General features: G+C 40.5%; 1 protein-coding gene across 5 annotated transcripts in view; it reads left to right on the forward strand.

Moving 5' to 3' along the window:
• ADAMTS6 (ADAM metallopeptidase with thrombospondin type 1 motif 6) overlaps positions 1–25,964 on the forward strand; it is a 368,722-nt gene that overhangs the window by 54,373 nt on the left and 288,385 nt on the right. For all 5 annotated transcript variants that reach the window (XM_075932396.2, XM_006117000.5, XM_075932394.2 and 2 more), the window contains 3 exons: positions 10,042–10,259; positions 10,839–10,922; positions 11,421–11,566. In XM_075932396.2, coding sequence (XP_075788511.1) covers positions 10,042–10,259; positions 10,839–10,922; positions 11,421–11,566 — 448 coding nt within the window. The remainder of the gene's footprint in view (positions 1–10,041; positions 10,260–10,838; positions 10,923–11,420; positions 11,567–25,964) is intronic.

Below are 25,964 nucleotides of genomic sequence, written 5' to 3' on the forward strand. Positions count from 1 at the left end.
ATAAGGCAACATCTCCTCCCTTTTTCCCCGTCTATCCTTCTGAGCAAGCTGTACCCTTCTATACAAACATTCCAATCATGTGTATTATCCCACCAAATTTCTGTGATGCCAACAATGTCATAATTGTACTCATTTATTAGCACTTCCAGTTTTTCCTGCTTATTACCCATACTTCTCGCATTTGTATATAGGCATCTAAGATACTGATTTGACATTGCCTCCCAGTTTTGCCCTGATCCTCCTTTCTTTCTGGCTTTATAACCCACACTCCCTCCTATTTCCGACCCATCTCCCAGGTCTCCATGTTCTCCACTTACCTGTGGGCTTTGCTCACCTGTGCCCGTTGAATCTAGTTTAAAGCCCTCCTCACTAAGTTAGCCAGTCTGTGTCCAAATAGGGTCTTCCCCCTCCTTGAGAGGTGAATGCCATCTCTGCCTAGCAGTCCTTCCTGGAATAGCATCCCATGGTCGAGGAAGTCAAAGCCTGCCTGGCAACACTATCTTTGGAGCCAGGCAGTCACCTCCAGGATGCACCTGTCTCTGCCTGGGCTCCTGCCTTTGACAGGAAGGATTGAAGAGAATACCATCTGCGCTCCAAACTCCTTCACCTGTACTCCCAGAGCCCTGTAGTCACTCTTGATCTACTCAGTGTCACACCTCGCAGTATCATTTGTGCCCACGTGGACGAGTAACATGGGGTAGTAGTCAGAGGGCCGGATAATCCTTGAAAATGCCTCCGTAACATCTCGGATATGGGCCCCCGGAAGACAGTATACCTCCCAAGGTGAAATGTCAGGGCGACAGATGGGCGCCTCTGTTCCTCTCAGAAGAAAGTCTCTGACCACCACTATTCTACGTTTCCTATTCGCAGTGGTGGCAGCAGACCTCCCAGCCTTGAGGGTATGAGGCTTCTCTTCCTCCGTTGTAGGGGGTGATTCCTTATCTCCTATATAAAGAAGAGCATAACGGTTTCCTAGTACCATGGTGGGAGGGTTTGGAACAGAGGTGGAGCTGTCCCTGCTGCCAGAAGTAACCAGCTGCCAGTGTCCACCCTGCACCGTCTCCTCCTCCGCCAGTGGTGTGTCCACAGTCCTGTGTACTGGGATAGCTACCTCAGCTGTCTTCTCATTAACATGGTCCAGGAATTGCTCATGGATTCGGGTGCTCTTCCACCTAGCCACCTCCTCCTGTAGTTCTCCCACCTGCTGCGTGAGAGATTCCACCAGCAGGCACCTTTCTCATTGGATGATCTCCCCAGCCTAGATATCAGTAAGTGGGAATTGCAAGCCACAGTCCCTCAAAACCACACCAGGATCTGGGTAGAGGCATCCATGCTCAGGCGTTCTGTCTGGCTACAGGCGCAGGTGGAGGAGACAGAAGTAGTGCTGGCATAGGTGTTGCGGGTCTTCCTGACCGTAGCAGGCCTCCCTCTGCAAAACTCCCTCTCAAACTGCCCTGTCTGCAACCCCCTGAGCGCTTTTGCTCTCTGGTCATCATAGTGCTGTCTTTATTGTGATTAGTTTGGTAAAACTACATTGGTTGGGGTGTAGATTTTTCACACTCTTGAGCAATGTAGTTATACCAGTGTAAGTTTGTAGTGTAGACCTGGCCTAAATGAATTCTTTGCATTGGTCTTCAGTGCAGAGATATGAGGGAGATTCTCAGATCTAAGCCATTGTTTTTAGGTGACCAGTTAGAAAAACTGTCCCAGGTGCAAATGTCAATAGAGGAGTTTTGGAATTGGTAAATCAAACAGTAATAAGTATTCAGGACCAGATGGTATTCACCCAAAAGTGCTAGAGGAACTCTAATATGAAATTTAAGAACTACTAAATGTGGTATGTAACCTTTTAGCTTCTGCACTAGATGACTGGCAGACAGCTGATATGATGACAATTTTTCAAAAAGGCTCCACAAGTGATCCTTGCAATTATAGGCCAGTACTCCAAATTTCAGTACCAGGCAAGTTGGTTGAAACTAGGGTTGAAAGTGACCTGGCTTTTTGGGTAGTCGAGTCACTACTCGACTAGTTGCTTGTCTCCCCCCCCCCCCCCCTTGCTGCCTCTATTAAAAACTGGTTCCCCCCAGCACTGTCTCCATGGCGGGGGACAGGGGAGGCAGAGGCGCAGTGGGGAAGCAGGCGTCAGCCAGGACTCAGCTATCCCATCTTGCTCCCAGTCCCAGATGCGGCTCTTAATACATTTAAGAGGCAGAACTGCAGTGGGATTAGCTCCCAGGGCCAGGAACTAACCCCACTGCGGCTTTGCAATTTCCCCCCTTATTAACTAATCGAGTAGTTGATGGAAATTCCATTGACTACTCCATTAGCTGATTAAACACAATTTAACATCCTTAGTTGAAACTACAGTTAAAAATAGAGTTCTCAGACGAACGAGCATTATTTGTTGAGGAAGAGTCAACACAACTTTTATAAAGGGAAATTATATCTCACCAGTCTATAAAAATTCTTTGAGGGAGTCAACAAACATGTGGACAGGGTTATCACTTGAACTTTCAGAAAACCGCACCAAAGGCTCTTAAGGAAGTTAAGCACCATGAGGGGAAGGAGGAGAAAGGAGGTTCCTCTTGTGGATCAGTATCTAGTTAAAAGAAAACAAAGGGTAGGAATATATGGTTCGGTTTTCAGTCTGGAGAGAGGTAAATAGTTGTGTCCCACTGTAATAGATAGGAGGAGTGCTGGCCAGCACCTGGTGACTAAGGGGTTAAACTCAGGTAGCTAGCAAAGGGGTTGGTAGGAAGGCAAGAGAACCAATAGGAATAAAGTGCTAACATTTTAATTGGATGTAGATACCTTGCCTGCTTTCTTTGTGTGGGAAAGTTAAACTAGGAATTGAGAGACAGAATGATTCAAACCCAGACAAGACTACTATGCCTCCAAGGAATTCCAGGCATGGAAGTGGACTGAACCAAGAGAAGATCGGGAGTAAGTAAAGGGAAAAAGTGAATCTAGTTGTGATCTGGGTATTTTCTTTATTTTGTGGTTTGGTTTGAACTCTTCTGTGGGAATCTATGCCTCCTCTTCCCACTTGCCATCTAAGAATTGTTCCCAGAGATTTTCTCTGTGTTTTAATTTGTTTTCCTTAGTTGCTCTGTAACATCTAGCAATCAAGCATGCTTTATCAACTACAGGCAGTCCCCGGGTTACGTACAGGATAGGGACTATAGGTTTGTTCTAAAGTTGAATTTGTATGTAAGTCGGAACTGGCTCCAGATTCAGCTGCTGCTGAAACTGATCAGCGGCTGACTACAGAAAGCCCTAGGCAGAGTTGCTCTGCCCCCGGCTTCCTGGAATCAGCTGCTGATCAGTTTCAACAGCGGCTGAATCTGGACTCCTGGGACAGAACAGCTGGGGCACTGCCGGGTAGGTCCCCGCAGGACCAACCCGGCAGCACCCCAGCTGCTCTACCCCAGGCATCCCGCAACAAAAGCCTGGTCTGCTGGGGCGGGGGGGGCGCACTAGCTGCGTCCCCTCACCCCCCAGCAGACCAGGGAGACCCAAGCAAAGCTGCGGAGGCGCAGAGGTCCTCTGCGGCTTTGCTCCTGTCTCCCTGCTGTGCTGGGGGAGTCACCCCCAGCACAGCAGGGAGACCCGAGCAAAGCCGCAGAGGCGGGGGACCCCACCGCCTGTGCGGCTTTGCTCCGGGGCAAAGGAGCAAAGCCGCACGGGCAGCGGGGTCCCGTCGCCTGTGCGGCTTTGCTCTGGTCTCCCTGCTGTGCTGGGGAGTCCCCCCCAGCACACCAGGGAGACCCGGAGCAGCTTTTCTCGCCCCGGAGGACGCAGTGGCGGGACCGCTGCGCTCTGGGCGGTCCCACCGCCCGCGAGCTCCGGGGCGAGAAAAGCCCCGTTCGTAAGTGCGGATCCCACGTAAGTTGGGGACTGCCTGTATATCTTTTGTTTTGTAATAAAAATCACTTTTTGAGTTGATTATTTGATTCTTGTGTCCTGAAAAGTACATGAAGTCTGTCTGTCTGTGTGTCTACATACCTTAGACTAAGAGGTCAGCTACCAGAGACTGCAGCTTGTTTTTCTCTTTTATTTTTTCAAAGCTCTTTTGGGGCAAAAGAGCTTGGGGTACCCCAGGGGGGAGAATTCAAGTGTTTTCCCCCAGTTTTAGGGATAAAAATTACTTGATGGTGGCAGCAACCCCCCCCCCCCCCCAAAGTCAGTGAATCTGTGACTTTGGGAGAGTTTTTGTAACCAGAGCCTGTAGAGGCAAGGTATATTTTTAAGGACTTTTATTGGTCCCCGCCTTCTGCACTTTGAGTGCCAGAGTGGGGAACTGCTCTGAGACACCCACAAAGATCTGTATTGGGACTAGTGGTGCTCATTATATTCATAAAAAATGTTTACCCCGTTTTCCCACATTTGTTACGTGGCAAATTTGCAGATAATACAAAATTACTCAAGATAGTTAAATCCAAAACATATTGCAGAGAATTTTAAAGGGATCTCACAAAACTGGGTGATGGGGCAACAAAATGGCAGATTAAATTCAATGTTGATAAATGAAAAGTAATGCACATTTTGAAAACGTAATCCCCACTATACATACAACATAATGGGCTCTAAATTGACTGATACTACTCAAGGAAGAGATCTCTGAAAACATCAACTCAATGTGCAGAGGCAGTCCAGATAATTTATTCCCCAGTATACATATATTGTTGGGATTATGTTTTCCAATATACATTACTTTGCATTTATCAACATTAAAATTCATCTGCTGTTTTGTTGCCTAGACATCTAGTTTTATGAGATACTTTTGAAATTCTTTGCAGGCTAATTGGGACTTAACTAACTTGAGTAGTTTAGTATCATCTGCAAATTTTGCCACCTCACTATTTACCTCTTCTTCCAGATCATTTATGAATATATTGAATAGGACTGGTTTCAGTACAGAGCCCTATACTAGTTACCTCTCTCCATTCTGAAAATGGATCATTTATTCTTACCCTTTATTTACTATCTTTTAACCAGTTACCAATTCATGAGAGGACCTTCTTGGTCTTATACCATGACAACTTACTTTGCTTAAGAGCCTTTGGTGAAGGACCCTGTCCAAGGCTTTCTGGAAAATCTAAATACACTATAGCCACTGGATCCCTTTTGTCCATATGCTTGCTGATCCCTTCAAAGAATTCTACCAGATTGGTGAGGCATAATTTCCCTCTATAGAAACGAACAAATTATGGTCATCTATGTGTCTGACAATTCTGTTCTTTACTATAGTTTCAAGCAGTTTGTGTGGTACTGAAGTTCGACTTACCGATCTGTAATTGGCAGGATCACATATATGGTCCTTTTTAAAAACTGACATCACATGAAATATCCTCCGGTTTTTTGCTACAGAAGATTATTTAAAGGATAGATTACAAACCACAGTTAGTAGTTCTTCCATTTCATATTTCAGTTCCTTCAGAATTCTTGGGTGAATACCATCTGGTCCAGGTAACTTACTACTGTTTGGTTTATCAATTTGTTCCAAAAACTGCTCTGACACCTCAGTCTGGAACAGTTCCACATTTTTATCACCCGAAAAGAATGGCCCAGGTTTGGGAATTTCCCTCACATCCTCAGCCATGAAGACTGAAGCAAAGAATTAATTTAGTTTCTCCCCTTTTACCATATTGTCCTTGAGTGCTCTATTAACATCTTGATTGTCCAGTGGCCCCAGTGGCTGTTTAGCAAGCTTCCTGCTTCTGATATACTTAAAAGCTTTTGCTATTACTTTTTGAGTTTTTGGCTAGCTGTTTTTCAAATTTCTTTTTGGCCTTCCTAATTATATTTTTACTCTCTTTCATATACATAAATAACATTTTCCAAGTGTGTGACCAAGTTAATTGTTGGCAAGCTGGTGAAACTGCGTTAAGCCAGAACAGAATTTGGCTTGTTTTATAGTCAAGCATAATGTAAGAGTTCTATAGGCAGCACTCTGAATTCTTTCACCTTTAACTTTGCAATATAAATCATATTGCAAATTTACTTGCATGGTATTTTCACTTGTCTGCATAGGTTGTTGAAATGATTTTTGAAATAGTTATTTAGCAGATGCCTAGTGATGGTGTATTGTCCTATTACTGTTGCAAAATAATGTTCATTGTAACCCACTATTTTTGCATAGTCATAATTTTTAAATTTGCACACCTATTTAGCTGAAGTATTCTGTATTTTGCTTGAAGGTGAATTATTCTGGATTTTATTTTTGAGAATTGAGAATAATTCCTCAGCAGTTTTAAAGTAATGAGAGAGTGGAAAATGTTACATTTTTCCCATTGCAAAACAAAAACAATCTTTTTAATTGAATCAGTTGACTGCAAAAACAATTAAAGTTTGAAACCTGAAAACTGAGAACTATGTAATCCAGGATGGCACAATTCTGAGCTTCCCCATGTCCAGAATAGGAATGTAAAATCCCATTTAACATTGTTTAAGCAGTTAACTGCTTAAATGGGGGCAGGAAGGGGGTCTAGCTCCCCAGCTGCAGGCAGGACTGCTCTGGCCAGGCCTGGCCTCCTGTTTACTGTTCACATCCCTAATCCAGAACAGATTGTATGTGCAAAGTCTAGTCTAAAATGAAGGGGACAGGAAGTACCCACATTCATATTTCCTTAACTTGGACATTTAAAATGGTACTAGCAGTATTAAAATCTGACAAATACTTGTCAAAGAAGGGAAAAGGTGGTACTTACAAAACTTTATTTTTTTTAAAGAATCTTTATGCTTGTTTATGTATTGTTCAGTTGAATAACACCACCTACTAATACATGGTTATACTCTGCTGCATCATTCTATAACAATAAATATAATCTGTCAATCAGTACCATGGAACTATTGTGATTTTGGGGACTGTTCCTGGTGTTACTGAAATTAACAGTAAAACTCATACATTTCAATGTGAACAATATTGAGCCCTTTTTATGGAGATGCTGCAGAAGTGTCAAATCCAAAGACTAGGTTGTCAGATTTTGCACTTAATCAGGTTTTTAACATCTACATTACTTAAGGAGAATGAAAAGTATTCTTTCCAAACTGACTGCACATACTCTTTGTGCACTGAAATGATAAGAATTCACAATAAAATTTATTAATTTATTAAAATTAATTTTAAATTTGTTCTTTTAGAAATGTAGTACCTGTCAGATGTTTTTGTGTCCCAAATGATTGCAGAATAATGCAGATTATTTGAATTTTTCCATAGAGTCAAAAGTGATTAGTTTTATGCAAAAGTTAGATTCAGTTGGAATTACTGATTATAGATTAATAGACAGGACTAGTTTAATAACTCATATCAGTCTTCATTGGTGTTTTTGTGACATCAAGTATTATTTAGCCAATCATTGATCTTCTGCATCATGGCAATTAGCCAGAGAAATTCTGTTGTATAGAAACTTCATCAGGCTTTAATACTTGATGCTGATTTTTTAAGGAATGATTATAACCTTGCCTGAGGTTTGTCATAAGCCAATCAATAAACCAAATGATCTGGAGTAACCAAGTTTATTTTCATTTTTCTGTGTCTCTACAGTTTGATAAGGGCCTATTAGAGAAATGGTTGTGGTAAATCTATATATTCTATGAACCTTTACTAAATAAGAAATATAATGTGATAATGAGGCCTTGTTCTGACTTCGTACAAGTTTTCTTCATAGCTGAGTCATTTACCGTGGAAAATGAGGTACATAGTTGAAATAGCTACAGGTTCCCCTTGATACAATAGGAACCGTCACAAATTAAGTAATTTCAATAGATAAATATGGGTCTATTTCTCCATGTATTAGTCCTTTTAAGCCCCCAATTCAGCAAAGATCTTAAGCTCAAATATAGCTTTAACCACGTATATAAGTCCATGCATACACAGCAGAGAACTTAAGCAAATGCTTAACTTTAAATATGTACAGGCAGTCCCCGGGTTACATGGATCCGACTTACATCGGATCCCTACTTACAAACGGGGAGGCAACCCCGCACTAGCTGCTTCCCCCCAGCACATCGGATCCCTACTTACAAACGGGGTGAGACAACCCCGCACTAGCTGCTTCCCCCCAGCAGACCAGGGAGACGCGAAGCTAGCGCCCTCCCGCCCCCAGCAGACCAGGGATCTGCAGCTTTTCTCAGCAGATACCTCAGCTTGAGAATAAAAGACTGAGTGAAGTGAGGTGTGGGAGAATAAAACTGAGCTCTGGAGAAATGTTTGGCTAGAGTTTCCCCTACAATATGTACCAGTTCCGACTTACATACAAATTCAACTTAAGAACAAACCTACAGTCCCTATCTTGTACATAACCCGTGGACTGCCTGTACTTACATTTCATTGATGTAAATGGGACATAAGTATGTGCTTAAATTAAGCCTATGCTTAAGTGCACTGTTGAACTATAGACTCAAGTACATACTTAAAGTAATAAAATAAGCATATACTTAAAAGTAAAACAAAGCCAACAGGGCTACTTTTTAAAATAAGGATTGTTCATTATCGGTGGAAAGTGCCAGTTGCTATTCCATAATTGAGGATGACAAACCTAAACATTCATTGAGAGAGAAAGAGAGAATGATTTGGTAGCCCAGGAATTTGGGTGCCCATCTGAAATCTGAGCTCCAAATGCAAGTCCCTATTTCAATGACTATTTGATTATTTAAACAGAATCTAACAACTTCAGTGGGAGATACTGAGAAAAACCCAACCCAGAATATCCCCATAGGTCAGTAACTAAAGCATGGGAGGAGGAGACTGAAGTTCAAATTCTTATGCTGTTGCATTCAGAAAAGGGATTTGAACATGTTTCTCCTTTTTTGTTTTTTGTTTTTTGTTTTTTTTCTACGAGTGCTGTAACCACTGCTAAAGTTGGTTGGGATGCTGCAACTGCCTCCTCCCTCTGTTTTGTACAAGGTCTGATTCAGTAGCTGTGCTCTGACCGTTCTTAACCAGATTGGGCCCCAGAAGTGAGGTAGGAAGGGCAAAGCTAGCTTGTAGGTTCCACTGCAGTTTGGGCATGAACTAGGTACCTGAGCATTAGCATGTAGATAACTGTGCGCATGCCTGGCAGCAGAACTGTATTCACCCTTTGGGACTTCACCAACAGAAACTTGAGTGTCTCCAGAGTTAGGTGGCAGCTGAACTGGTGTTTTGGGGATCTAAATTTTGGATGGAGGCCTAATATACCAACTAGTCACCTGAATCGCTTTGTGGTTCTAGCCCTTAGTTTATTTTATCGTTAAAATTCATTTTAAAAATTGGCCCATTAAGATATGTAGTCAGATCATTTTTAACTCCCACCTGAATCAAAACTATTATGTTTTAAAATATCTGTTTAAGATAATCTGTCGGAACAAACACTACTATACACTGAGCATAATTGAATATGATGTTGTTATAGAGCAAAATGAAGGTTCTTTGAATGCCCTATGTATTGCCATGCCTTAACATGTTTGGATTACGTTAATCTTTAAACCTTAACTTTGAATTTCCTAGGCTTATATTGCTTAGTTTTGGGATAATTACAAGATCCCTGTAGCATTTTTTACTATTAAAATATTGAAATGTATTCATCCTTAATTCCATGTAATAATGTAGCTTGTATATGGAAATATTAAAAAAAAAAAAACTTTTTTAAAAGACACTTTTTCTAAAAGCACACCAAAAGAGTAAAAATAACTTTTTCACCTATCAATTTAGGAGAAAGATTGGATGGCTAAGTATGATTCAAGGTAGTTGCTAACTGTTGTCTAATAATTAGGGTTTTGCAAGATCAGGCCTTTTAAGAGAACAAGCTGGCATTATTATCAGCAGGTTTATGAAACAATGTATGAAAGCAGAAGTACTTATATTTTTAAAATGTATATGGCATTTGTAAATCAAATCTAGCTCCTTTTTTAATTAGCAAAAAAGAAAAGATTTAATTTCTTCCACCCTCAACAAAATCTTATTTTAGAAACTTTAAGATAATATCGACATAAAACATCTGTATCTGAACATGTTTAACTAGTGACCCATCTCAAATGGTTAATTATTTTGATTCCTAGAAGACCTCACAAGAAGTAGTAAACCTTGGTGGATGAATGATACATCTGTTTTTCCAACTTCACTTCCAATTAATAACACTCCAAGTAGTCATCATCGACAGAAGAGATCAGTAAGCATTGAACGCTTTGTGGAGACACTGGTAGTGGCAGACAAAATGATGGTGGGATACCATGGTCGCAAAGACATTGAGCATTACATTTTGAGTGTAATGAATATTGTAAGTTTGACCCCTCTTTATATTCACATAATTAATACTTTTTATAGGAGACACAATTATTCAATATGTTTTTCTGATTTGAAATAAACAGTTCCTTAAAATATATATCAGACTACAAAAACTGATATATAGCAAAATGTTAGTATTAGAAAATAAATAAGACATGCAATACTATCGTCTTTTCTCATTTTGGGAGGATATTATGATCACTGTTAAATCATGTTACAATATCTTCAGGTTTCATTTTAAATGAATTAACCCTGTAGTTACCATGTATAATGATTATACTTCTCGCTGGTTCTTTTATTAAGGTTAGCATTCTGAACACCTCTTTGTCATTATGTTATTCAGTTATGAAACAAGTTTATTCTATAAAATGTTTGGAGTGAAAAAGGTGTAGAGAATATTGATTTATCCTACTGAATAGATTAAGGTTGACTTATACTTTAGATGCTTGTAATCAGTGTTCAAATTATGAAATTATATGTAGTATGAGAAAACAGACTAATTTTAAGTATGTGCTAAATGAATGGTGTTTTTTGTCTGACTTTCTGTCTTTTCTTCTTTTCTGGAGGTCAGGTTGCCAAACTTTATCGTGATTCCAGTCTAGGAAACGTTGTGAATATAATAGTGACTCGTTTAATTGTTCTCACTGAAGATCAGGTAAGACTGAGCTGCAATAAGATTAAACTTCAGACTAATAAATTACAAGATATTTCACTGAATACCATTGCAATCCACCTAATTATTGTTTATAAAGGGTATATTTCAGTATAAAACCTCATCTGTAATCTTTTACTAATTTTAAGGAAAATTGAAATAGTTTTAAGGAATATAACTCATCTATCATCTTAATAACAGTCACCTACTGGCGATTTCAGTGGTTAGGTTACAATTACAGTTTTATATCTATGTCTATATTTTGATAATCTAATATTTTATATTGATGTAATCATTATTAAAGCTGGAAATGAAAGAATTTCTGTTCAGTAATACACTAACTGAACTCTGGGTCAGATTTTAGAGATAAAAATTGGCAAGAAGAAATTATTCCTAGAAACCACTGCTTCTAATTATAGTCCCATTTTAGTCTTCAAAAGGCTTAACAACTGACCTTAGTAATTTGTTTGGAACATTTCTGGTATGCATGTTGTATTGCAGCCAAACTTGGAGATAAACCACCATGCAGACAAGTCCCTCGATAGCTTCTGTAAGTGGCAGAAATCCATTCTTTCCCACCAAAGCGATGGAAACACCATTCCAGAAAATGGGATTGCCCACCACGATAATGCTGTTCTTATTACTAGGTATGGTTTATTGCAAGTCTTGTATTTATTTTATCTTCTTTCTATGGTTTTGTTCTATTTACTTATGTATAAAACATATATTTAAAGTAATGTAAGGGGTAGGTAATCTTGTGAGGGTAAAAAGATATGTTGATTGTCTTTGAGAATATATCAGACTGTTAAAATATAGATTTATAAAATTAGAAAGAACTTTCTGTACTTAAAATTTCAATAATGTCCATATCTGTGCTTCTCATAACTACTCCCATGAAAAGTATTGGAGCAGAGATGATGCATTTGCTTGATCATTTAAAACTTTTATAATTGAACAAAAATTCTATAAATTCTGGGAAGAAGATCAAAAAGCAGGAGAAAAATACTGTTTTGTTACTACTGTATATTGTTTTCAATTTAAAATATTCTTGCCAGATCCTAGGTGTAAATCAGTGTGACTTCAGTGAAGTCAATAGAACTATGCAGATTTGCAGCAGCTGAACATCTGACTATGCATTTGCGGCTGTGTAATGAATTTGTTGCTTCTTTAATTAAAGAAAAAATACAATGACATTTTCAGTGTTCATACCAATGCTGCTTATGTGTAAAGGTATTTCACTGTGCATACTACCTTTACTATAAGTATGTTCGACACTGCTTTCTCTGTAATCATTCAATCCTATTAAATACTCTATTTTCTTTGTGTAGTTACAGGTAAATTAATATTGTACTTTACAGCCTTAACATGGTGGTAGAGGTGGGATTGTTCCCCACTGTGGCACTTTGAATGCAGAAGGTGGGGGCCCGCAAAAGACTTTAAAAAATACATTGCCTCAACAGGCTCCTGCTTAAAAACTCCCAAAGGTCACAGATTCCCTGACTTTGGGTTACATGCTGCCACCACCCAAGTGCTAACCTCCCCCCTTTTTTTTGAAACCAGGAAGACTCACTTAGGAACTTCTTCTCATGGGGTACCCCAAGCCCTTTTACCTTCCTTCAGGAGAGAGCTTGAAAACAAAGTGTGATTTTTAATATCTGACTTTTCAGACTTAAGCATGTGCACATAGACCCTCTTGCTTTGTGGGATAAAGGAATCAGATCATAGCTTTTTAAAAAGGTGGTTATATTAACAAAACAAAAGGACACATACTTGGTAAAGTATACTTAGTTGTCAGGTGTTACAGAGCAACTGAGGAAACAAATTAAAACACAGATAATTCCTTCTTTGGGATTCAGCTTTAGTTTCAGTATGTGGGGGAACACATGGACTCACCACAGAGAAATTTAACCAAATGACAAAACAAAGAAATAACCTGATTGTGTCTAACTAAAACATACCCTGTCTACTCACATTTTTTGTTCCCGTGTTCCATCCTTTGTAGACATAAATGTTGCTGCTGGACATTCCATGTTGGCTTCCAAGATTCATTCCATCTTTCCACAGCTTTCCTCTCCCAAAGCCACACAAAGAACTGCAGCAGGGACATCACTGCTCTCAGTTCATATCTCACACTTTGTTCGCATAGGCTCTACTGTCATCCTGCCAACACTTCCTGGATATCCACTGTTCTGGGGTTAACCCTTTAGTTACTGAATGCTGGTATGTTTGGAAAAGGGTAGTATCCATCACATATGGGGAGCTTTCTTTTTTCTAAATATTAACACAGTGATGCTAGTATTTATGGATCTTTAAAGATTCTATTATAAATTTTCAAAAGCATATTCTATACTCACTCTGTGTCAAATGTCAATGAAAATTTCAATTATGGAGTAATACCCTCAAGATTTATAAGACAAAAATCTCACTCCTGGGTGGAATTTGAGCATAAAAGGCATGAACTTTTGGGGGGGGAACATCCTGTCTTTAAATTATTATAGTGCAGCAATCAAAGAATATGCTACATGTACTGGACTCTTGTATGTAACTATTTTGAGTGGAAATGTGTTTTCATCAATATTTTATAAATTATTTTTAACACATGCAATTAATGGACATATGTAGTAGCTAGAGTAATGCAATGAATTTCAGTATCTTTAGAGAACTGCTTTGGTCTAATAGTAAAAATCACTTTGAAAAAGTCCTTAAAGAACAACATCTAGAAACTAATAATGTTCAATTTTAAGGCACCCATTCTATAAAAACATACTGAATGTGCAGGATTAATTTTATACATGTGAGTGGTCCTATTTATATACATATATGAATGTGTCTGTGCTTTATAAACAAATATCCTCAGAACCAATGTTTTATGTAATTTTATGAGGGAATTTTTTTTCATCTAATGATTATAACTATTGGTAATAAAAATGAAATTCTCAAACAAATTTTTCACTAAATAACCTTAAGGACTTGCCTTTGCTTACCCTGAAATCCCTGACTTATGCTGATTTATTCTGTAATTTATTTTAGCGCTAAGTCTGAAACATCAGTGTTAAGTCCCCACTTACATCAGACCCAACCTGGAGCTTGGCTCCAAGATGGCATAGAAACAAAGGAGATTGTAAAGCATTCTCTTCCCCCTTTTCCTCTCTCATGGCAATTAAAAAAGACTGATAAAAGAGATTTGCATGCTCTGCTTACTGTAGGTAATATTGGGAGCATAGCTTGTGCTTCTATCAGTGATGCCAGTATTTATGCTATAGGCAGAAAGGAATGATAATCAGCAATAGTAGATAGAGATGTAGAGATGTATCTGAGGACACAAGGTGAGAAGCCCTCTAGATTTTTTTTTCTTTTTGACATAGCTCTCCAGTTTAGAATCATAGAATAATAGTACTGGAAGGGACCTCAAGAGGTCATCGAGTCCAGCCCCCCGCCCTCAAGGCAGGATCAAGCTCCATCTACACCATCCCTGACAGATGTCTATCTAACCTGTTCTTAAATATCTCCAGAGAGGGAGATTCCACCACTTCCCTTGGCAATTTATTCCAATATTTGACCACCCTGACAGTTAGGAATTTTTTCCTAATGTCCAATCTAAACCTCCCCTGCTGCACTTTAAGCCCATTACTCCTTGTCCTGTCCTCAGAAACCAAGAGGAACAAATTTTCTCCTTCCTCCTTGTGACACCCTTTTAGATATTTGAAAACTGCTATCATGTCCCCCCTTAATCTTCTTTTTTCCAAACTAAACAAGCCCAGTTCATGAAGCCTGGCTTCATAGGTCTTGTTCTCTAGACCTTTAATCATTCTTGTCGCTCTTCTCTGTACCCTTTCCAATTTCTCCACATCTTTCTTGAAATGTGGCGCCCAGAACTGGACACAGTACTCCAGCTGAGGCCTAACTAGTGCAGAGTAGAGCGGCAGAATGACTTCACGAGTTTTGCTTACAACACACCTGTTGATACAACCTAGAATCATATTTGCTTTTTTGGCAACAGCATCACACTGTTGACTCATATTCAACTTGTGGTCCACTATGACCCCTAGATCCCTTTCTGCCATGCTCCTTCCTAGACAGTCGCTTCCCATCTTGTATGTATGGAACTGATTGTTCCTTCCTAAGTGGAGCACTTTGCATTTCTCTTTATTAAACCTCATCCTGTTTACCTCTGACCATTTCTCTAACTTGCTAAGGTCATTTTGAATTATGTCCCTATCCTCCAAAGAAGTCGCAACCCCACCCAGTTTGGTATCATCCGCAAACTTAATAAGCGTACTCTCTATCCCAATATCTACATCATTGATGAAGATATTGAACAGTACGGGTCCCAAAACAGACCCTTGAGGAACTCCACTTGTTATCCCTTTCCAGCAGGATTTAGAACCGTTAACAACAACTCTCTGACTACGGTTATCCAGCCAATTATGCACCCACCTTATCGTGGCCCTATCTAAGTTATATTTGCCTAGTTTATCAATAAGAATATCATGCGAGACCGTATCAAATGCCTTACTAAAGTCTAGGTATATGACATCCACCGCTTCTCCCTTATCCACAAGGCTCGTTATCTTATCAAAGAAAGCTATCAGATTAGTTTGGCATGACTTGTTCTTCACAAACCCATGCTGGCTATTCCCTATCACTTTATTACCTTCCAAGTGTTTGCATAGGATTTCCTTAATTACCTGCTCCATTATCTTCCCTGGGACAGACGTTAAACTGACCGGTCTGTAGTTTCCTGGGTTGTTCTTATTCCCCTTTTTATAGATGGGAACAATATTTGCCCTTTTCCAGTCTTCTGGAATCTCCCCTGTCTGCCATGATTTTTCAAAGATCATAGCTAAAGGCTCAGATACCTCCTCTATCAGCTCCTTGAGTATCCTGGGATGCATTTCATCAGGACCTGGTGACTTGCTGACATCTAACTTTCCTAAGTGACTTTTAACTTGTTCTTTGTGAATCCTATCTTCTAAACCTACCCTCTCTCTGCTTGTATTCACTACGTTAGGCACACCTCCAGACTTCTCGGTGAAGACCGAAACAAAGAAGTCATTGAGCATCTCCGCCATTTCCAAGTTTCCTGTTACTGCTTCTCCCTCCTCACTAAGCAGTGGGCCTACCCTGTCCTTGGTCTTCCTCTTGCTTTTAATGTATTTATAAAAAGTCTTCTTGTTTCCCTTTATGACTGTAGCTAGTTTGATCTCATTTTGTGCCTTTGCCTTTCTAATCTTGCCCCTGCATTCCCGTGTTGCTTGCCTATATTCATCCTTTGTTAGTTGTCCTAGTTTCCATTTTTTATATGACTCCTTTTTCATTTTGAGATCGTGCAAGATCTCCTTGTTAAGCCAAGCTGGTCTTTTGCCATATTTTCTATCTTTCCTACACAGCGGAATTGTTTGCTTTTGGGCCCTTAACAACGTCCCTTTGAAATACTTCCAACTCTCCTCAGTTGTTTTTCCCTTCAGTCTTGCTTCCCATGGGACCTTACCTACAAGTTCTCTGAGCTTATCAAAATCTGCCTTCCTGAAATCCATTACCTCAATTGTGCTGGTCTCCCTTCTACCTTTCCTTAAGATCATGAACTCTATTATTTCGTGGTCACTGTCCCCTATACTGTCTTCCACTTTCAAGTTCTCAACTAGTTCCTCCCTATTTGTTAAAACCAAATCCAGAACAGCTTCTCCTCTGGTAGCTTTTTCAACCTTCTGAAACAGAAAGTTGTCTCCAATGCAGTCCAGAAACTTATTGGATAGCCTGTGCCTCGCTGTGTTAGTTTCCCAACAAATGTCTGGATAGTTGAAGTCCCCCATCACCACCAAATCTTGGGCTTTGGATAGTTTTGTTAATTGTTTAAAAAAGGCCTCATCCACCTCTTCCACCTGGCTAGGTAGCCTGTAGTAGACTCCTAGCATGATATCACCCTCGTTTTTTACCCCTTTTAGCTTAACCCAGAGACTCTCTACACAGCTATCTCCTACATTCATCTCCACTTCAGTCCAAGTGTGTACATTTTTAATATACAAGGCAACCCCTCCTCCCTTTTTTCCCTGTCTGTCCTTCCTGAGCAAGCCGTACCCTTCCATACCAACATTCCAATCATGCGTCCCATCCCACCAGGTTTCTGTAATACCAATGATATCATAGTTGTATTTATTGGTTAGCAATTCCAGTTCTTCCTGCTTATTACCCATACTTCTCGCATTTGTATATAGGCATCTAAGATACTGATTTGATCTTGCCTCCCTGTTGTGCCCTGACCCTCCTTTCTCGTTGCCATTATAGGCCGTAGTCCCCCCCATTTCCAACCCATCTCCCAGTCCCGCACATGCAGCACTTACCTGTGGGCTTTGCTCACCTGCCCCCAACAAACCTAGTTTAAAGTTTGTTTTCTTTCAAATAAATGTCACATGGTAGCTAAGTGCAGGTAGCTTATACTGTGCATTTATTTCAGAATATCAGAATAGTGGTTGACCTTATATAACATATGAGTAGCAATTACTTAAACCAGGGGTGGTCAGAAAAATCAGTCAGGGGTCGCTCACAAGTATGAAGAAAAAGTCCACCCCCAACTGAGAGGGAGAAAGAAATTCCCCACATTTCTCTCACACACTAGAGCCTAGAGGGGCCCAGCCTAGTAGATTTTGTGTGGTCCAGCCCTGCAGTGGGGCGGCAAGGGTCTGGAGTGCCTGTGTCGGCTCTCCAATGCTGAATGGGGCCCTGAGCCTCAGGGGCTGGATCCAGGCAAGCTGGGGGCCTCATCCAGCCCCCAGGCCTGAGGTTTCCCACCCCTGACTTAAACACAATGGGGATATTTGATAAAGGAATTGCACCCATTATTCAAATTTCCTTTCTATTATCTCTTTACTTGAAAAATCTGAAGTTATTTTTTGTGTGTTGGTTTTGTACACAGAATAAACTATAATGTTGAATGAATGTGAACTAAAATATTAAACAAATGAAGGCTGTTTTCGTTATCACCCTAATTGGATGATTCATTTAATCATTTTTAGTCTGAGACTATAACAAATTCTTATATTTTAACCTGTAATTGTTGCAGTGAATTCATTTAAAAGAAATATTAATAATTCTAGGATACTGTGATGACAGTTTTCTATATAAAGTCTACCGTTGATTAATACTCTATATTTTTAGGTAGTTTATCTCTTTCCCATAAAGTGACTCTGACCGTAGCAAACTCCAGTGGCGCTTTCATTTTTTCTTGTCAAAATAACATTAAAAATAGTATGGGAATTTCTGTGAGTCCATTTTTTATCTCTGAAGGTACACAGGAGTAGTATGTGCATCTTTTGAGGACAAACTACAGTCATTACACTTGGATACAACATTGTTGGTGTCACAAATGGTATCATTTTAGCAAGATGATCTCTAGCTTTGCAGAGTTAGCACTGTGGAACTGGGCCTAGGCTTTGTGAGTAAGTGCAAAATAAAAAAGCAGACACACCCATCCAGTTTCTTTCCTTCCTATGAATTGGATCCCATATCTTTGTAAACATAAAGTGTCCTCTTACCCATAGCCTTTTGTCTGCCTGAGACCCAGCTGCTATCTCAATCTGAGGCTCTAAGAACCATGTTCTACATAGTTTCTCTTCCAAATATGAAACTTGAGAGGCTAAAGTACCCAGTATACTATATTGCAAATTATTTTTTGGTATGGAAGATTGAGGTTATACTTTTAGCCTGAGTTGAGCTTTCTCCCTTGTTTCAACTAATCTCTTCCTCTCACGAACATGAAAGCAAAAAAAAAAAAAGTTTTAAATCATCCATACCTTTACCCTCCTGCCACCTTTTAAACTCCCTTTCCTGGGGCCCCTGCCCATGATTATTCTGCAGCAGCACACATTAGGTGCAAGAGTGTTGCTTGCCCTGGTCACCTGTTCAGAAAATGATGGGGACATAGTGTCCCTTTGCTCCCTTGCACAAGCTGCTTACATCACAGATTGAACTGTGAGGGGAATAAGCAAAATAAAATTATATTCTCTCTTTAACGATAGGATATTTAATCAAGTCTGTTCATTTCTGTAAGGTATAGACTCATAATTTGAGACCATTAGCTTGTTATATCTAGTACTGAAAAGCTGCCTTTTCAAATAACATATGACTGATTGAAAAAAATGTGCAGGGAATGAATCTCCTCCTGCCGGGATGAAAGACCCATAGTCATTAATTTTATTCCCTGGTATGGCAGCAGACCAAGTAAAACACATATCCAACAACCTATGGAGAAGAGAGTTCCAGAGGGAAATTGAGATGCGTGCGTGTATCTCCAAAGGGCAGAATTTGGTCCCTAGAATTTAAATGTTTTAAACAGAGAAACATTTGGAACTTCATTCACTTAGAGAGAGTGTTTCTTTAAACGAATACAAGCATGAAATTTCACATCCCTGTGTGGTATCCCATTACCCGACTTTATTTTATATTTTAGAATTAAAAACAAATCTAATGTGATTTACAAAACCATCATGATCACATTGACAGAGCCATAGTGCTTTATGTAAGAAAATAACTTAAAGCCATAAAAGATTTAAGAAAAGTTTCTTCTTATTGAGTTAGAGGTAGTCTTGCCTTTTCCCATTCATAAACTGCATTGTTACTTATTCAGTAAAGTGCTGCAGTGATATATTGACATAGATGTGGTCCCTGCAATTAGTACCTTCTCATGCCTACAAATTTGGAAGGTTTGTAATATTAAATAGATAGGAATCCCTATAAATAATGATTTTATATGTAGTTTAATAAATCCTTCAACTCTGATGTATACAAAAATCCTGCTGAGTTAAGTGGGACCCCTTGTGTGAGAATAAACACTACATAGATGAGTAAAAAATCAGCCCCATATAGGGATGTAAGTGACTAGTCAACATAAGCTCCCCCCACAGCAGGAGCTGGTGCTAGAGGAAGCTGGCTTAAAAGCTGGTTCCCACCAGCACTGTCTCTGAAGGGGGGTAGCAGGGATCAGGCGTGAGCCAGGAATCAGCTGATTGCTGGGTTGCCCCCAGTCCCAGGATTCTGCGCCTCTGCTTTTCAAATGTATTAAGATCCGACTGTCTCTTAATACCTTTAAAAGGCTGGTGAGCAGCGGGGGTGGGGGAGAACCTGGTGTAAGCTATGAATCAGTTGTCCCGGCTTGTGCCAGGTCCCGCTCTCCCCTCACTGAGCTTCAGCCTTTTAAATGCATTAAGAGCCTTCTGTCTTTTAATACATTTAAAAGGTAGAGCTGCAGCAGGGTTAGCGCTTGGGGCTGGGAGCTAACCCTGCTGCAGCTTCTTCGCTTATCGACTAATCAACTAGTCCAGTGGTCCCCAACCTTTTGGGGCTGCCGGGGTGAAGGGCCACTCACGCGCCGTGCATCCTGGGACGGGGCTGCGCATGCACCATGCACCCGGGGGCAGCACTGCGCATGTGCCGTGTGCCTGGGGAAGGGGCCGCCCATGCACTGTGCGCCAGGGCCTGGCACCACACATGTGCTGTGTGCCAGGGGCGGGGCCAGCCCAGGTCATTCGACAGACACATATAAATGCCCTGGTGGGCGCCATGGCACCTGTGGGTACTGCATTGGGGACCACTGGACTAGTCCATGGCAATTCCATTGACTAGTTAATTAGTTGATTAAACTAAATTTAACATCCCTACCCCCATAGTGCCTCATACCGAGTAATCCAAGTATTTTTATAATCTATAGTTTGGACAAACTTCAGGAAAACTAGAAAATGCCATATATAGTATATTTTGTGCATTTTCAAGTGGTAGCACATAGGGTTTTTTTGCAGGGGAGGGAGCTGAAGAGGCCATGAAGCACTTTTCTTAACTACACATGTCTGTACTGTTGCCAGCTACTACTGTCCTTGTTATTGAGGTATATATTTCTAGGCTATATGTTGTGTTTTCTCTCGTCATCAACCTGTTGCACTGCAACATGTATCCCCAGCACTGCCTGTATTCACAGGAGAGGAAATAGCATTGCCAAACATTTCTTTCTTGGGATTTTTCGTATCCTTTCAAATAGAGAAAATGCATAGAAATGTGTTTAGTGTGTGTGTGTGTGTGTGTGTGTATATATATATATATATATATATATATATATATATAAAGAATCACTTTACTCAATGAATGATAGACCCACTGCCGTGAATCACTGGGCAGCTATTTTCTAGTTCAGAGCATCACTATATAATACTTTAGAATGTACAGTAAAAAATTATTGTATACAGAGGTAGTTTAGGTAGGCAGAAGTTATTATAGCATTTGATAAGGGTAAATGCAGAAGTGCAATGCTCTCATTGGAGCTTATCAAGGCATGATGCCACAAAACTCCATCTGAGAACGTGGCAATGAGGTTCTTCAAAAACGTGCAGGATATATTTCCCCAATGTGGAGTTATCTCTGCTGACTTTTACAAGGGAGAGGAAATAGTTATGGCATCAGTGTAATACACTCTTAGTTCTTGTACTCATAAGTAAAAGAATTTTTCTTAACCTCTGTTGAGAGGCACAAACGAGAGACAAAGTTTCTTTAACTCTCTCACATACTTGTGGAGAGATGACCAAAGCAAAGCCTTTCATTTTTAATATATTTAGGGCTGCATTTGGCTTTCAGGCACCAAGAGATGGGGTTCAAACTGTATCATTCCACAAGTAATCCCGAGAGTTATTATGAGGTCTTACAATCACAATTCTTTTTGTTCATCCCCTTTGCTCAGGGAGCTCTTCTTAAGGCTTGTCTCCATTACATGATGGATTGACATAGAAGTGATCAATCTGTCGGCCATTAAGGATGTGAATGGTTAACCAGTAAGCGTCACCCTTGCTGGTTATGGTTAACTGGTGGACTGGAGCAGCTCCCACCCAAATGGGGGGCTGTTCTAGCCCACCCCCATTTAAGCAGTTAACTAGTTAAACATAATGATTAAATGGGATTTTATATCCTTACTGGTCATTGATTTATCATGTTTATTTAGACGCAATAAATTGATCTCTGAGTGCTCTCCCATTAACTCCAGTACTCCACCAGGATGAGAAGAGTAGCCAGAGTCAATAGGAGATCCTGAGGCTTTTCAGGTGGCAACAGATCTGATGGCCATCTATAATAATTAAGGAAATCCTATGCAAACACTTGGAAGGTAATAAAGTGATAGGGAATAGCCAGCATGGGTTTGTGAAGAACAAGTCATGCCAAACTAATCTGATAGCTTTCTTTGATAAGATAACGAGCCTTGTGGATAAGGGAGAAGCGGTGGATGTCATATACCTAGACTTTAGTAAGGCATTTGATACGGTCTCGCATGATATTCTTATTGATAAACTAGGCAAATATAACTTAGATAGGGCCACGATAAGGTGGGTGCATAATTGGCTGGATAACCGTAGTCAGAGAGTTGTTGTTAACGGTTCTAAATCCTGCTGGAAAGGGATAACAAGTGGAGTTCCTCAAGGGTCTGTTTTGGGACCCGTACTGTTCAATATCTTCATCAATGATGTAGATATTGGGATAGAGAGTATGCTTATTAAGTTTGCGGATGATACCAAACTGGGTGGGGTTGCGACTTCTTTGGAGGATAGGGACATAATTCAAAATGACCTTAGCAAGTTAGAGAAATGGTCAGAGGTAAACAGGATGAGGTTTAATAAAGAGAAATGCAAAGTGCTCCACTTAGGAAGGAACAATCAGTTCCATACATACAAGATGGGAAGCGACTGTCTAGGAAGGAGCATGGCGGAAAGGGATCTAGGGGTCATAGTGGACCACAAGTTGAATATGAGCCAACAGTGTGATGCTGTTGCAAAAAAAGCAAATATGATTCTAGGTTGTATCAACAGGTGTGTTGTAAGCAAAACTCGTGAAGTCATTCTGCCGCTCTACTCTGCACTAGTTAGGCCTCAGCTGGAGTACTGTGTCCAGTTCTGGGCGCCACATTTCAAGAAAGATGTGGAGAAATTGGAAAGGGTACAGAGAAGAGCGACAAGAATGATTAAAGGTTTAGAGAACATGACCTATGAAGCCAGGCTTCATGAACTGGGCTTGTTTAGTTTGGAAAAAAGAAGATTAAGGGGGGACATGATAGCAGTTTTCAAATATCTAAAAGGGTGTCACAAGGAGGAAGGAGAAAATTTGTTCCTCTTGGTTTCTGAGGACAGGACAAGGAGTAATGGGCTTAAAGTGCAGCAAGGGAGGTTTAGATTGGACATTAGGAAAAAATTCCTAACTGTCAGGGTGGTCAAATATTGGAATAAATTGCCAAGGGAGGTGGTGGAATCTCCCTCTCTGGAGATATTTAAGAACAGGTTAGATAGACATCTGTCAGGGATGGTGTAGACGGAGCTTGATCCTGCCTTGAGGGCAGGGGGCTGGACTCGATGACCTCTCGAGGTCCCTTCCAGTCCTATTATTCTATGATTCTATGATCTCCAGCCACCATGCTCCTGGGGCAGACCCTGCAGTTCAACTCTGGTGGCCGCACGACTTGTGCAACAGCCCAGACATAGTAGCCTAACTCCAGCTCCAGCCTCAGCAGCCTAGCCAGCAACGCCCCAATTGGAGCCCACCCCCCATCTGGGTGCAGTGTCCTGTCTCCAGCCTCTATCTTGGGGTGACCCCACGGCCCAGCTCGCATCTGGCTGCAGGAAGGGCTGGAAGCAGCCACTCTCCTCTCCTCCTGCAGCACAGGTAGGAGGGAAGTGTGCAATCCAGCTACGGCGATCCTGGCCCAGCCCCTCATTCAGCCACTACTATCCAGCTGCAGCAGCCCAGGTAAGGTAGTCCGGCCCCAGGCCTCCCACGTTCTCTACTTCCCATCCTCAGCGTCCTGCCTCCTGCACCTTTCTCCCACCCCAATCCCCTGCCCAAGCCCTCCATGCACCCCAATCCTGACTCCTGCATCCCCAGCATTAGCAGTCCCATTAAATAAAGTCTGTGAGTACAATATTTCATTTATGCTATTAATCATGTAAGTTATCAATAATATTAATTTGTATATTTTCAGTCATGCAAATGGGCATTCTTATACTGGCTCTTCGTTGACCATTTGTTCTGAATTTTGATGTAGTTTGGTTCTTTGGTTTGAAAAGTTTGCCGAGCCCTGTATTAAGGTCTACAATGCCTACCTCAATAGCTACAATGTATTTATACCAAATTGAGCCAAAGAGTATTACATATTTTATAATGTTATGTTTAATTAATGTTAACCCCAAAACAGTATGGTAGTGAATTATGAATAAATATGTAATTAGATGGTAGAACTTAAGAGTTTGGCAGATAAATTAAGGTTTATGACTGAAAATTTGACCAGCCCTTTGGACTTAATTTCTATTGTAATTTATTTTATTTGTTTCTTCTTTAGTACACATTTGTAAGTTAAAGGCCAGAGGTACAGTCTAGGTTTTTACTCTTAATCTGTGAACTTCTGGGCTTCTGTGTGTGCGTAAATTGCTTGTGTATGTGTAACATGTCTTTGGCTGTACCTACGAAAGCTCATGATACCACCTACATGTTTTCTTAGTCTATAAAGTGCTACCAGACCATTTGTTGTTTTTTAAGTTTACATGGGTCTTTGTAACTGAAAGGAATCAAACAGACTCTGGGAATTAAGGAAATATGAAACAAAAAAGTTAAAATATAATTTTGAAAACTTCTTCCTACATGGCAAATGTCAACCAGCAGGTGATTTGCAGCTAATTAACAAGAGCATTATATGACTGGAATGTTTTCTAATCGCTAGAAAGGGAGTTTTTCATTTGTGATGCAGTTAGCTGAGCTGTGATTTTCAGTTGGTTAGCAGGTGTCTTCAGATTTAGTTTATAAAATTTGTATGTACACAGTGACAGGGATAGAGAGGTGGAGGAAGGTATACTCATAGACTGCCTAATCCATTCCAGATGGCCACAGTGAATTTTATTTAATATCAAATCCAGAAAAGTGACCAGTATCACAAAATAAAGTCCAGACTTTCTTCATGTTTTTAACTAAAGGAAAATCTGAAGGTTTTATTTTACACTGGAGATGCATGGTATGACTAAACAAGGATATGCATTTATCTTAATTTAAAATGGAAACTTTGAAATTAATCCTGCAAAGTTTTTATTTTAACTGATGTAAACAAATACATTAAACTCAATGTATTTGACTTCTCATTGAGTAAAACCATTTGCATGCATAACTTTTTGCAAGATTCAACTGAATAACTAATTTTTAAGGCAAGAGATTGCTTCACCATTTTGTAGGTACATAGATGAGGGGTAAGGGAGATTTTCCCATCTCTTGGACATCCTGCTAATGACTAGACACAGACGTATTCCTTGGACTTATGGGAGCAGGGACTTTTCTTCTCACTTTCTCAAATTGCTCAGTACTACAATGGGGCTAGAGACAAAACAAGGCCATGAACACCATCTCTTTCACCATGGTACCAACTCACTGAGGAGGACTGGTACAGTCAGAAAAATAAGATAAACCTTTAGATAGGGGTATAGCAGTAGGTATGCTTTTTTTATGTGCTCTTTTTATGCACTGGGGCGCTAGAGAATGCCTACCAGTGACCCATCCAGGTGATGCATTGTCCTCAGTTTCAGGCTATATCAGAATGGTACAACTGAATGAATGAGTAAAATGAATTCATAAGACATAAGTAGAAACTAATTATTCTTCTTTGAGAGATGTCCCCGTGGGTTCTTGTAAACCAGCTGCTTGGGTCCTGGGTCCCTGAGCTGTGCTTAGGCCTGGAACTAAATGTCCAGTGGCTCCTTTTAAACCCCAGGCCGTGAGTACAGGGCAGGCAGCAACACAAGCACAGTCCCACAGTTAGTACGGCCCAGGCCCTGGTTCAGGGTGGGGCAGCAAAACAAACACAGTTCCACAGGCAAGAGAGGGGAGAGGGAGACTGCCACCCACCCTGTATGTGGGGTGACGGCCAAAGGGGGCGTGGGCCTTCCCTGCTTCACCATGTCCCGGCCCAGGGCCCTAGCAGTGGCAGCACTGGCTGCCACTGGGGTCAGCGGGGATCCAGTCCACAACATGCTGACACACTCTAAG

The sequence above is a fragment of the Pelodiscus sinensis genome, chromosome 6, assembly GCF_052426305.1.
Source record: "Pelodiscus sinensis isolate ZL-2025 chromosome 6, ASM5242630v1, whole genome shotgun sequence".
NCBI lineage: Eukaryota > Metazoa > Chordata > Testudines > Trionychidae > Pelodiscus > Pelodiscus sinensis.